Source organism: Streptopelia decaocto, assembly GCF_964273445.1.
Source record: "Streptopelia decaocto genome assembly, chromosome: 3".
Classification (NCBI taxonomy): domain Eukaryota; kingdom Metazoa; phylum Chordata; class Aves; order Columbiformes; family Columbidae; genus Streptopelia; species Streptopelia decaocto.
The window spans coordinates 38,224,641-38,238,034 of record NC_138656.1 but is presented as its reverse complement, the minus strand read 5'-3'; the positions used below and the strand labels follow the sequence as shown (position 1 = coordinate 38,238,034).

Here is a 13,394-nt window from a genome sequence, read left to right as displayed (position 1 = left end):
AAAGAAACTATAGTGACAGACCTACTGAAGTGTTGACAACATAGTTCAACCATGAATTAAAAAAAAATTGAGATGGTAAAATATGATTTTAAACTACATATACTAATTTTCCACATTAATAATTACAGGTAACTAACTATATGAAGGTAAAACCTTCCCTGGTATGTACTTTTTACCTAATAGAAGCAATTCAAATATTAACATCCATCTCTCAAGAGGCTTATCTTTCCACCTTACTGGTTTCTTAGTTATGGTAATTTACTAATAAATGTGTTCAATCTTTTTCTTTTAATTGCCAGTTCAAAGGCTCTTGGCTGCAAAATGTCTATCTCTATTCTAAAGCAATGATGAACACATTCCTTTGACTTGTCCCAAGCACACATTTTTGATGTCAGCATTTATTCTTACTTAGAAAAGACTACAACCGCTGTATTGATAAAATATAAAGATGTATCCTATTTAAACTGTTTTAACTCTGTAATCCGGACTATTCAGAACGTTTTCAACTTATTTTTTTTTTATTTTCCTTTAATTCATTTGTATTTCCCAGATTCTCTTTTGGACATGTTACCTGCTGCTTTGATGGCCCCTAGAGCTACCTAGGAAAAAAGGAAAAAAAACCTAACAGATTTTTCCTGTGAATGAAACAGTGTCCACAGTACCTGGGATACAGGCCAACACCAACATCCTGCATCTCTCCATTACTGATGGTGAAACAGTTACAGGTCACCTGTAAAAACAAGGAAAAAAATCCAGGATTACCAGAATCATTTGGAAACCCCATACTCAAGTGAAAAACATTTTCAAAATAAAATGAAGGGGCAATTGGTAATTGGATGGGAAACATTCAAGCCCAACACTGGTGCTCTTTCATTTTAGAGCAATCACATCTGGGACACACTCTCCTGTAAAACTGCAGTCAATTAAAAGCAGCAATATTAGTATCCTGAAAAAATGTGGGGTTAAACACATGCAGGGGCCCTACTTTCCTGTGCAGTGTGGGGGGACAGGGGGGAATGGGGGAAGTCACCTTACACAGAGCCTGAGAAGCTCATCCCAGAGGCAGTGACTGCTGGTGAAAAGTGGCTGTTTCCACGCATGGACTCAGCTGATGCCAGGCTGTCACAGCATCTTTTAATGAATACCAGTGGAGCCCAGAGAATATATATGGGACATCTTTGAAGTAAATAGCAGCCAAGACTGTTGTAATCTGATACGGGCACAAATAAATACAAAGACCATGCAATAGTGTATCTTTCACATGGGTATTTTGGTTTGCATGTAAAAGATCCCACAAATTGCCATTCAAGAGAAATACAACCTTTCATTTAATCTCAAAGTTGCATTCTTCCCTCACACAGCCATACAAAGATAAAGTGGTTTTAGAAAAAAGTAGAAAGAATGGAAGTTGCTCACAAGTAAATATCACCCTACCCCAAACTATCAGACCGAAGTTTCTTGGTGCTCAACTCCAAGATAGATCAGCACTTTGTAAATTATTAACAAGTATCATTTTCATGAGGTTAAACAAAAAACAGAATCTAATTGCAATTCTATTTTTAAAATATCCAATTCTTTTTTCTTTTTGGAACAGCTGGCTTTGTATTTTTTTTGTTTTATTTAGATAATCTGTCGGTTAAAATATTTTATGTAGAAAACCACTGCATATACAAGAAAAGTCCCGGGTCTCTTCTGCAAAACATTAGATTATTAATATCATTAATTCTCATTAGAAGAGAAAATGAGTTAAAGTAGGATTTGACGGACATGAAAATGAGATTTGAAAGTTGCAGTTTCATCCATAGAGTAATTGCCCAGAACAGTAAATGCACACCTCCATTTTAAAGAGGTACACGGAACAATTCAATATTATATCTTATCCTATAAATTGACAAATTATTATTTATGAGAGCATTAGCCATAAGGTGAAAATGAAATCCTCTTTCAAAATTTTTCATAAATTCTGACAGCAATGTTAATTTAAATAAATGTACATGCAGTAGGGCATGTGTTTTTTTAAGCTGTTAGACAATACTTTGATTAGTCTATTATTTATGTAACCCATTCAAATCTTCCTGATCAATTACCAAAAGCATATATCTTAATTATTTTTTCCTGCTGGCATTAGATATAAAGTGTAAGACAACTTCTGAGCAAAGATTAGTCCATTTAAAGTGGCAGTTATCCTGGTACTAAAAATATTCACTTGATTTTAGTATTTATTGAAAAAATAGTGCCTTCCAGGTAAAAGAGAAAGACAGCCAGTTTATGTGGACCTTAGCTCTCTCTGACGTATTATGAATTTGCAGAGGTCAAACATCTCTAAGAACTAAATTAATCCCTCATCCTTGCATATCTCCCATTATTACCATAAACCTGTTTATATTAGCAATAGTGAATTTCAATCACTGTAGAGTTATAGAGACTTTAATAATTTTCTAGTAAAGTTATACATTCTTTGAAAAGTTTTACACAGAGAAGTCACAATAGTTTATTTTTCCCCTTTCATAAAGATACATTAACATTTTTTACCAGATTATATGTAAAGAAAAACGTGAGATGAATCAGTGCTCTGAGATTCAGACATCAAGAGCATCTTTCAAGAGTAGTTTGCCGTGAGGCAGTTTTTAACCTCTCTGGTTTAGATACTTTCACAGTATGAGGTTGCATCTCAATAACCCAGCAAGGCACAGAAATACCATCCAATTTCTAATTATTTGCTGTTTCAAATATGAAACTAAAAATCCAGAGTATACCGGATCCAATCTAAAAAGATATTTAAGTACATAAACACAAGTAGAATTCTAACTGGTGCAGTGAATTTTGAGCTACATGATTTTGCTCACAATCCTACCAGAGGCATAAGAAGTTTCAGATGTTCTGGGGTTTGATTAATCTCCTAGGAGACAATCATTTCCCCTTTTTTTAAACTCAGGTGTGAAAGATCCAGTGATGCACATATAAGGTGTACTACAGATAGTAACCTTTCTTATGGATGCTTTCTGTCCTCAGCAAGTGGGGAGAGAGGAATTGAGGTGGTGGTGGTGGTGGAGGGAAGATCTCATCATTTGCAGTGTGAGAAATTCTGATATAATGATAATCCTTCATGGACAGTGAGCAGCTGGTAACAGGCATCAAATATGAAATCTCCATAGTCTGTCAACTGGGCATGGGGCTGGTTGCTTTCTTTTAGATTTGCTACAAAGTCTCTAAATATCTACTAAATATCCTCTACATTTCTATTTCTGTAAACCTTTAAGAGTTTTAAGTCTCAAAGTTAAATATTAGTCCTGCCAAGGGGAGTTCTGAGATTTCAATCCAGAAGTCCACCACAAGTTGATATTGTAGACCACACCTCCCAATGAGCAAAAGGAAGAAGGCATTTCTTTTACAGAACACCTGAAGAGAAAATCCATTTTCTGAGCTGCCCAGGATTCACAGACTTTTATGTGTAGATCAAATAACAGTGAAATCTGGAGTATCTAACACTGTTGCAGGAGAGCACAGGTAGCTCCTTGTTCCTGAGGCAATTGTTTACAGATCAAAATATATCGGGAATGGAAGTTAACTAACTCAATTTTGAGGAAAACAAAACAAAACAAACCCCAACCAAAACCAAACAACAAAGCAAAACAAACAATATCTTTCTCATGCATCACAGTATTTCTTTAGGGTTTCGCAGTCACCTTGCATTGTCTTTTTTCTGCATTAACTGACCCATCTTATACTATAATCAGTTTCCGATTCTGTGTGATCCCATATTTTAAAATAAGAAAGAATAAACGGTTCTCAGCAATCTGGCACTTCAAGAAATGGGTTCTTCCTTACAAAGGCATGGCCCTTATCATCTTAACTCCTGCAGAATAATTTATCTCAAGTATTTAATTTATGCTGTTGTTCATATTGTCCTTTCTGATTCCTCTGAAAATTCCTCTCTATCCAGCCATGCATCACTAAAACTGCATATCCACATACAGAGACAGAACAGAGTACTCACAGAGTTTGTTATACCCACAAACAAGGAAATATGCCTATGTATTTCAGAGCTTCGAAGCTGTGAAGTCGAATTCCTTGCCATATCTAAAATTTCTGAAATAACACATCTCCCAGCATGAGAAACAAAGGAAAATTCTCAGAAGAGAGTCACAGACTTTTCAAACGTGCCCAATGCAAAACTTACTTAAGAGTATCCTAGAGCTCTGATGGCTTATTATAGCCTGATTGGACATTCAGTTTACTAACAATTTAAAGAACCAATTCTCAGTGTTTGAGTTGGCTCCATGGCAATAAATCCTGCACTTTCATTTAAAAAGAACTGCTATTTCAAACAACAAACAATATTACATAAACTGATTGAATTAAAAAAGAAAAAAAAAGTTTTTCTTTTGAGAGACTGTGCATGTTTTAGAAAGGTATCCTGTGGTCCATAAGGTAACCCAAGTAGAAGACATAATCTTCCCCAGATTGCACAGACAGTAAATCACCTTTACTGACTGACCATTATTCTCAGGCATACTTTATCAGCAAACAAAAATTACTGCGACTTGTTAAATTTTATTTCCTCTCTGAGTGACACATGTAAACTCTGTAAATTTACCCCTTAAGGAGATCTCTGTTCTCAAGATATCTGAAGCTACTGTCTGAGCAATTTCTGTCTGTGCCAGACTCACAGTCTGGTGGACAGCCATGAAGATTTATTTTGGTGTTTGTATTTGACAGGGTATGAAGGCTTCCATTTGAATTTATCCAGTTGAATTTTCTTTCAGTTCAGACCTCATTCATATTACTTTATACTATGGATTTGCATCTGAGTTAAATAAAGCAGACTCAGACTTGATAGCAGGACATTTCAGATTTGGAATTTTGGACACTAAGACAATGAAAAATGTCAACAAGGGAGTAAGGGAAAGAAAACAAATTATTATGGGCTAACACTTGCCACAAAGATCAAATTGCAAACACCAGGACTAATAATCAATCATTTTGTCTCCTCGTGTTCCTGTACGTGACTGCAACACAGGGAGGCAGCTCTTACAGCATGTGTAAGAAACCCTCACAAGAAGGACTACCAGAGGGTACATTACATTGATAAGGTCAACATAATTTCCAGCTTTGACATACAATAGCTCCAGCCATCTCTGTAAATGGTGTGTCACAGCTGGTGTATTCTAACCCACCACCAGGAAGAAAGCCATAACTAACACTTTTTCCCCTAATTTATGAACCCAATGTAATGTAAATTGAATATATAAAAAAATCCTCTTCATGGATTATTAAGTTTCTCATTCACACCAAAGTTGGCTGGGTATTCCTGGTCACTGGCAAATATTTAACAAAAATGCTGTAACCAGTTCTCATGTTAACACGCTTCTCCAGAGACCCAAGTGTTAGCCAGGACAAAGGGGTGGGCAGTAAATGCTCTGTGAGGGGCACACTAATTCGAACCACCAAGACATACTCCAGAGACCTTCTAGCACCACTACATCCCACTACAGCTCTGCACCGATAGCTCTTTCACACTCAAGGATGAACAGATACCAGGCACAGATGGTTCACAGATCTCAAATCTGCTAATGACTTCATTTGGCATAGAGAGTGCTAGAGCAACAGTGCTAAGCTGTAAATGCAGTGTGCCACAGCAGTGACAGACCTATCAAGCCCCTGTTTTGAGTGTGTTTCACTCAACTGCTCATGGCCACCGACCACGACACCCAGGCTTCCCATGCTGGCAGAGCTGCTCGCTCTGAAACTGCAGCTCTGTCCACTGGATGAGGTATTGGAGAGGGAGAGAGGAGATGGGACAAGGTGGGGTGGTATCTGCCACCAGAATGATGTGCTGAAAGGAGCTCTGTTACCAAGCACATTTGCAAACTAGACCTTTGCAGCTTATATATACATGACTGCATGTTTTACTAAATCACGAACTTTGAATTCAATTCTATGTTGCATTATACCCAGGACCTACCTACTGGCTTCCATGGGAGCCACAGAACCAAAACTAGATGAAAGAGACATCAGAAGGCTCAAAATAAACTGAGAAAAAACAAAACAAAAACCAAAAGAACAAAAAAACCCCAAACCAAACCAAACTAAAAAAAAAAAATTCAACAACAACAAAAAACCCAAACCAAGAAAAAAAATTATTCTTTGGTGTTTTATTCCAGACAGAAATCAAAACATGTTAAAGCTTTGGGAAAGCTTTATCTTATTCAGATTTTCAGACTAAGGAAATGGGGCAAATAGTTAACTGTTTGTGATACTTGCTCAGAGGCTGAATGTTGCTGCAATACCATGGAACCTGGAGAAGTTACATTTCTTTCACACCACAACTGAATTCTCATATATTCAATTTTACTTCAAGAACAATTCATCCTATTAATCTCTTGTGCCAAAACATCAATGTTTTCGCTGTATTACAGACGACCATTACTTCAGAGCTAGTTGCAGCAAAGACGTATATTTTGAACCGTTTTCTTAGTTTTTATGTCTTCGGAGATCTTCCTTCACATCAGCTATCAGTATTTCAGGCTTTTCTTTTTTTGCTAGCCTAGCATATTAAAGTTTCTGACCAGTGTGCAGAATACAGGTATCCCTTGCAGAGGGTGTCACCACCTACAAGCCAGAAATTTGGCCTGACATTAACAGATGATTTAATGCAAGTGTGCTTCAGGCATCCCTTTTTAGTACTCAGCTAAGTGGTGCAATTTCGATTGGAATGGAATGAAAATAGGTCATGGCAAATTACCTCCTCTCTTCCTAACCCCACACATACTTCTCCAATCTTTCAAATAAAAATATTTAGCTATGCTGCTAAATATATTTGATTACTAAGAATTTCAAAGCCATCATTATTAGAACAAATGTTATGTTTGCTATGGGTACTTCTTTTTTTTTTTTAAAGTGTGTGCACAATGTAGTTACAAACCTGACACTTGAAAAGGCAAAGGCTGAAACATGCAAAAATATTGCACTCTTACGGTAAAATGAAATATCTTGAAGTTTTGCAGAATTCTCATTAAAAGTTTTGTGCAACTTGTCCTAAACTTTTCACAAATTTCCTCTCTGACGACAGTCAGCAAGTCTCATGTTCCCTTTAGTGAAATTCTAGCTTTTACCCAGCTCTGCAATTATTATTATTATTATTATTATTATTATTATTATTATTATTATTATTATTATTATTATTCCTTCTTTTTGAAACAGAACTGAAATGCATCTATTCCTGGAGCAGAACTGGAGAAAGGGAGCTGCAAAGCCACTAATGCATCGTATTACAGTGCTCCTGCAGCATTTGGCATTATTTACTGGAGTGGAGGCATGACATCCTTCTCTTCATCCTCATTTTCCTGCGGGTAACTCCACTGATGTGAAATGGGGCAGAGTTATTAACTTGATTTCAACAGCCACTGCATGCCCACCTATTGAAAATAAAGTGCTTGTTCATTGAGTGAGATCAAACTTCATGGGCATCCAGGAATGGTTAAATGACTTCGTATTCATCTTGCCTATTTTGTTACATGTATTTGTTTATCTGCTTTGTAATGGTATATACAAAACATAAATGTTGGACTGAATATGAAAACTTAGGTTGAGATTCAGCTATGGTTGCTGGTGTGAAAATTACATAGGCAAAGCCAAAACATTAACGAATTAATCTTGTATAACTTCAGCTAATAACACAGGTGGAATAAATTACTCTCTATCATCTCCTTCCATTACCCAGATGATTTCCTCATACCAGATTCATAAGTGCTAAGCAGCCTCAGGTGAGATGAAACCTAGCCTAAATGTTTCAGGGTTTGCTGATTAATAATTTTTCATAAGTAGCAGATCAGTTTTGAACTAGGTCTAGTCACGCTTTGCTACTTGAGTTACAACATAATGCAGAGATGACTGGCGACTTTCAGAACTGAACCCAAGGTCTTTTTTTTTTTCTCATTGGGGTGAAAAAAATACATAGAAACAGCTCATGCCAGCACACAAGACTGTAAACCTCTATGTGCTCATGATCACTGCAAAGCAAGTCTAACTACAACCTGCTTTGTTTTTTATTAACCAGACGAATCTCAGGCTCTTGTAATGTTTGCACATCTAGACCTAAAAGAACACTGATATCACTACCAGTTCCTTCTATTTTATTAGTGCCCCATAGATAAACTACCACTACTTTTCTTTTGAGATAGTTTTATAAAAAATTAATAAGTATTGTACTTTTTATGAAACCATTGAAGCAAAAAAAAATTGAAAAAGGATTTAAGTTATTTAGATATAATATATTTTTCAACTTATTCCTATCATTCAAAATGGGTGACACTACTACTTCTAAAAATCAGTGGGCCAGACATACCCATCACTGGGTAAATATCTATCACTGTCAGTGGTCAAAACCCCTTTCTCTCCACTAAAGGCCTTTGGAAATCAGTAAGGCAATAGGAAACATGCACTATGTTCTTCCAGATAGCTGGCAGATCAAACATCTGCTGAGAGCAGGTCACTTAAATTACATGCAAAAGTATAATTTGAAAATTGTGTGAGCTGTTACAAAATGCCAATGTTGAACTTAATAAATAGAATACTGTGCTTTTAAAGTTTTTTTAGCATCTGATTAGCAAATGCCTGCAAAATGCTTTTGAACTCCCCCTTATTCCTTCCTTCCACAGACAGCGTATGAACAGTGTTGTCAGATATGAGGACTGATGCTACCACACAGCAGGAGGTGTTCTGCAGGAGACAGGCCAGAGCTGCCTGTGGATGGTGAAAAGGAGTGAAGTACCAGCTGATATTCATCAAATACATTAAGTCCAGGTGGCAATTAGAAGTTTAACAAGACAAAGTAAAGCTCTGAAACAAAAAGCCCACTATATATTTAATCCTGAAACACTGAAATACCCAGCCAATTGCCTTAATGAGAGGTCTTTGGGGGAATAAAGGTAACTGCCTATTAATGGCACTGAAGAGATGGTTAAATCCAGACCACAGCTGTAGAGCCCTTTCTGACTGAAAGGGAAACCTGATTGCACTGGGAGCGTGTGCGCTGGCACAGAAGAGTGAATATGACCATATCAGAACATATGTCAAACTCCATTTCCTTCTCAGGACAAAGTAGAACAGTATTATATTTAAGGCAAAGATGTGATGTGATGTGATGCATAGAATAAACTAGGGCTAAAGCAGTAATCTTAAGGCCTGTATAACTCAAGTACTCAGTATTCAAGGAGTTCTTGGAGTTCCATAGGATGTGTGCATTCTTAGTATCTCTAAAAAATCAACACCCCAAGGGTTGCCAGGCCCCATTTTTATTCCCCCTCGCCCTCTCTCATTTCTATTTTTTGGGCTATTTCAAACATTGCTCTGATCAGGAAACAGTTGAAATAATTTAATTTTTGGAATTCCATAACATTAGGCATGTTTAGTCTCAACATAATACATACGCTTCTAGTTACTGTGAGGCATAACTTTCACACTTATGCCACTCACTTTTGCATTCCCATAGTGCTAGTCTGACATTCTTGGACAATCCTATTTGATGATAAACCACAGTCAGTCAATGGCATCTAACAATACGAAAGACAACTTGCTAGCACTGTGTGCTATATTTGACCATATCAGGAAGTGAGAGAGGAAAAAAATACCTGAAGGCAACATTAAGCTACACTTTCATTTGAGTAAGAGCCACAGAGTAAAGAAAATATAATTATTTACCCCAAAATAAGCTCAGAAATTAACTTCAAACAGAGAACTCCTAGTCAATGTGACATCAAACGATGAGTTGACAAAAAAACTGCAAAATAGTTACATATAGAGTAGCTTTTAATAGCACAGCTAGAACAGTGGCTTGCAGAAACAGTCAGGAGAAAGCCAAACTCCTATTTATGCTCCCTACTTAACAAACTCTCCTATGCTATACAGACTGTGAGGAAAAAAAGTAGTATTTCATTTTGAAAAGTCTCTACCAGATATCTTGGAAATACAGAAATAAAGGAAGGCTAGACCAACACTATGTTGAGCTCACAGTTCAAATGCTTGTGGGTAGCTAACTGAAGTTCACAGACCTGTATGTAATTGCCATCTACAGGAAATACTTGAATTCCTGAAAGAATTTTCTCCTCAGTCCTTCACCTTTGCCCTTCCACTAACTCACCAGTGAAGAAACGTTCTAAGAGCATTTCTGTGACGAACAGGACTTTCCCCACCTCCAACAGCCAGGAACAGAATCTGTCAACTCCTCAGAAACATGATTTTAGCAAGTATTAATTGATAAAAGATACACTTTGATACAAATATGCTTGAAACAAAATGATCCACTTCCTGTTCCTTTGTCCTTTTTTAGACTCTTGTGTTTTTTGAAGCTTGTAACACAAGAGCACAAAAATCACAAGTCACATAAAACAACGTAAAACACATAAAACAACAATTAGGTAGGAAGTTCACAAGTTAAACTAGAATTAAAATTTCTGTGAGCATTGAAATTGGGTGATCTAAATCCATGTGGTTAAAATCCTGTACATTTCGAACAAAACAAATCCTTGCCATTAAACATCTGCAAACTTTGGGTTGCTTAATTCTTATCCTAAGCTCTTCACCACAAATTCCTCAAGTTCATATGACATACCAAAATTAAAAGAGAGAAGTTTTTTTAAAAAGCAGATGGTAGATGTGATAATATTATTAAATAGCCTGACTAGTCAAACTTGAAAGCTGAGCAAATATTTAAGAATATAACATGCAATTTTGTTTCATGATCTTTTTCTCTGGTTTGAGATAGCCTGAAAGGCACTGAAACACCCACCTACGAACAAGTATCCGAATTTCTTTATAGGAAAAGTTCTATCATCTTCCCTCATATATGAAGAGCAGGAATAGAATACTGTTAGCATACCCTAGAAAGCTTATGCATACTAGTATGCTATAATTTCATTATCTTTATCTTAGAATTTTTAAGCCAATTCAATTGTGGTCATAACCCAGATTTATTATTTGAGAAACTTTAAGAACAGACACGATCTCGACATTTCAAAGTCCCAATATTCACTAGTCTGAAAAAATTACAATGGTGTTGTGTTTCATATTTCAGGCAAGAATAATGGTTGAGATGGCTGTGCTGGCTTTAAAAAATTAACTACAGATTTACAAAATACCCCCTTGATTCACAACACTCTCCTAGTGCTTCATGATATTTTTCGCTGATATGCAGATCCACATTCAGCACAACTTTATCTACAGTTTTCATACTCCTTATTTTGATTTTAGTTTGGTTTGTGCAAACCAAATCTTTACATACACTCAAGAAAACCAGCTAGACAAACTGATTTTAGCAAGAAACAGGGAACAGCTGGCAATTCTATTATACCTGGCAAACCTGAGCACAACAGGAAAGAACATAATTTTTAGTCACAACGATACTATTGGATCCTAGCATATTCCTCACCTCCACCTCCAATGAAAACTCTAAAGCTCAAAGCTCTTTTAAAACCCTCACAGAACTAAAGGAAGTACAAAATTGGATCAAAAATACAAACCACAAGGCTCAACGTTGTTCAAATCTACTGTTGCATTTCTCCTCACAGTTTACATTTTGACCCTAACTCTCCTTATGTTCATACTGTTATTATGCCAGCACAATGCCAAAAAACTGCATGCAAAGATACATCCTTCCTCAATTAATTAGATCCTTTAAAGTTCAATATTCTGCCTATGATTAAGCCCATAATATTTAGGAGCACATTTTTTTTTTTATCTAGGACTTATCTGATTTGACCACCTATGAAAATTTTACCTTTAAATTGTTACATTTTCATGAATTGAATGAGGTAAAACTACAAAGTATTTCCCAAAACAAAGACGTTTCACTGTAAGGATCCATTCATGATGCCATATGAATTTAAAACAAAAATTACAAAATCACACTAGGTAAGGTTCATTGACTGTTAGCTCTTGTGGTGAGAGCTATGTGAGAACAAGCTAATGCCTTTTTTCACCAATGAATGTGGAAATAATTATGTTTTTTACATGCTATGACAGAAAACAGTAATTTGTTACATTAATTCCTGTTTAAACTACAATTAAACTGTATTTTTAAGTTATTTTACATGCTGTGCTACTCTTGGCCATTCAAATCAAATATAAATCAGCTGTGTGAAATTATGAAATTCTAACCTTCAGGTTATTTAACAAGAATTTAAAATATCAAGCTTTCAAATACCAAACACCTCCCCTTTTTTCCTTTATTTTTTTACCAATAGTGACCTCATCCTAATGAAACCATAAAACATTTTGAAAGTTTGAATCATGGTCTAGCCTTTGTGACCAGTCTTTCACACTGAGTCCATGTGTTTTCTCATAGGCAGTCAGTAACATCACTTTCTCAGTGAAGCTGGAACAGGTGACCCTTTTCATTGGCAAGGCTCTTCCTAGCCATGAATGAAGCACCCACTTCTCTTAAACTTCATTGTTATTACTTTTTTGACATTTTACACCCACTGTGATAGCACCACATCGAATGGTCAATTGAGCTGTTTGCACATGATGTGTCATTTAAATCAATCATGCAGTTTGCATAAGATATTAAAAACAAAAACATGAAAACTGTCCTTTTATTATCCTGCAGGACAACTGAGGCTATGTACATCTCACCCAGCTAGCACCTACACATGGCGACTGCACTTTCATGTTGTAGGACTGATTTAATTAATGAGTAGTGATACTTTGAATTAATAATGATTCTCTTCTACTGCTCTATGAGTAAAAAGCTTAAGATTATCAATCACCTAACTTTCTACAAACTGGTCAAGACACTCGAAGGTAAGAAATAAATCTTCTCTCTTGTGTTTGAGGAAGAGGCCCTGCTTATGGAAGTGTGTCCAGAGAAGTTCTGTTTTCAGCTGGGCTTTCCCACACACGTCAGGACGGTGGCTCACAGGTCACTGCTGCCATTTCTTACTGGCTTCAGTAAACCACCCTGCAACCCACACCCCACAAGTGGTTCAGCCATTCGCTTGAGCATTGCTGTTCCAGTTATAACTAGTTGTGTCTTACTGTGTTTAAAAACCCTGATTTCTAACTGCTGTAATAAAAGGTAATTTTAACTTTAAACTTAGTTTTTATTGAATAGCCATTGATTTTCATGCAGAATCTGGCCCTTGGGCGGATTTCCAAAAGCACAACAGTCAGGGACAGCCGCAGGACCTTAGCATGGGATGGGAACATGACAGTAACAACTGCATGAAACAGCATTTTCACACGTTACTTATTGGTAAATGTGTCACTGAGTAATACTTGACAGTATTTAATGAAACAAATGCAGAAGTCTTTTATCAGAGAAAACACATTAAAAGTGAGAAATCAAACGCTCAGTCTTGATAACTGAAGTTTGTACCACAATACTGGCATGAGAC

At 36.4% G+C, this 13,394-nt stretch overlaps 1 protein-coding gene across 2 annotated transcripts in view; it reads right to left on the bottom strand.

Annotated features, from left to right (window-relative positions):
- Positions 1-13,394, bottom strand: part of SMYD3 (SET and MYND domain containing 3) — a 402,785-nt gene that overhangs the window by 86,206 nt on the left and 303,185 nt on the right. For both annotated transcript variants that reach the window (XM_082047608.1, XM_082047609.1), the window contains exon 6: positions 663-730. In XM_082047608.1, the coding sequence (XP_081903734.1) occupies positions 663-730 (68 nt within the window). The remainder of the gene's footprint in view (positions 1-662; positions 731-13,394) is intronic.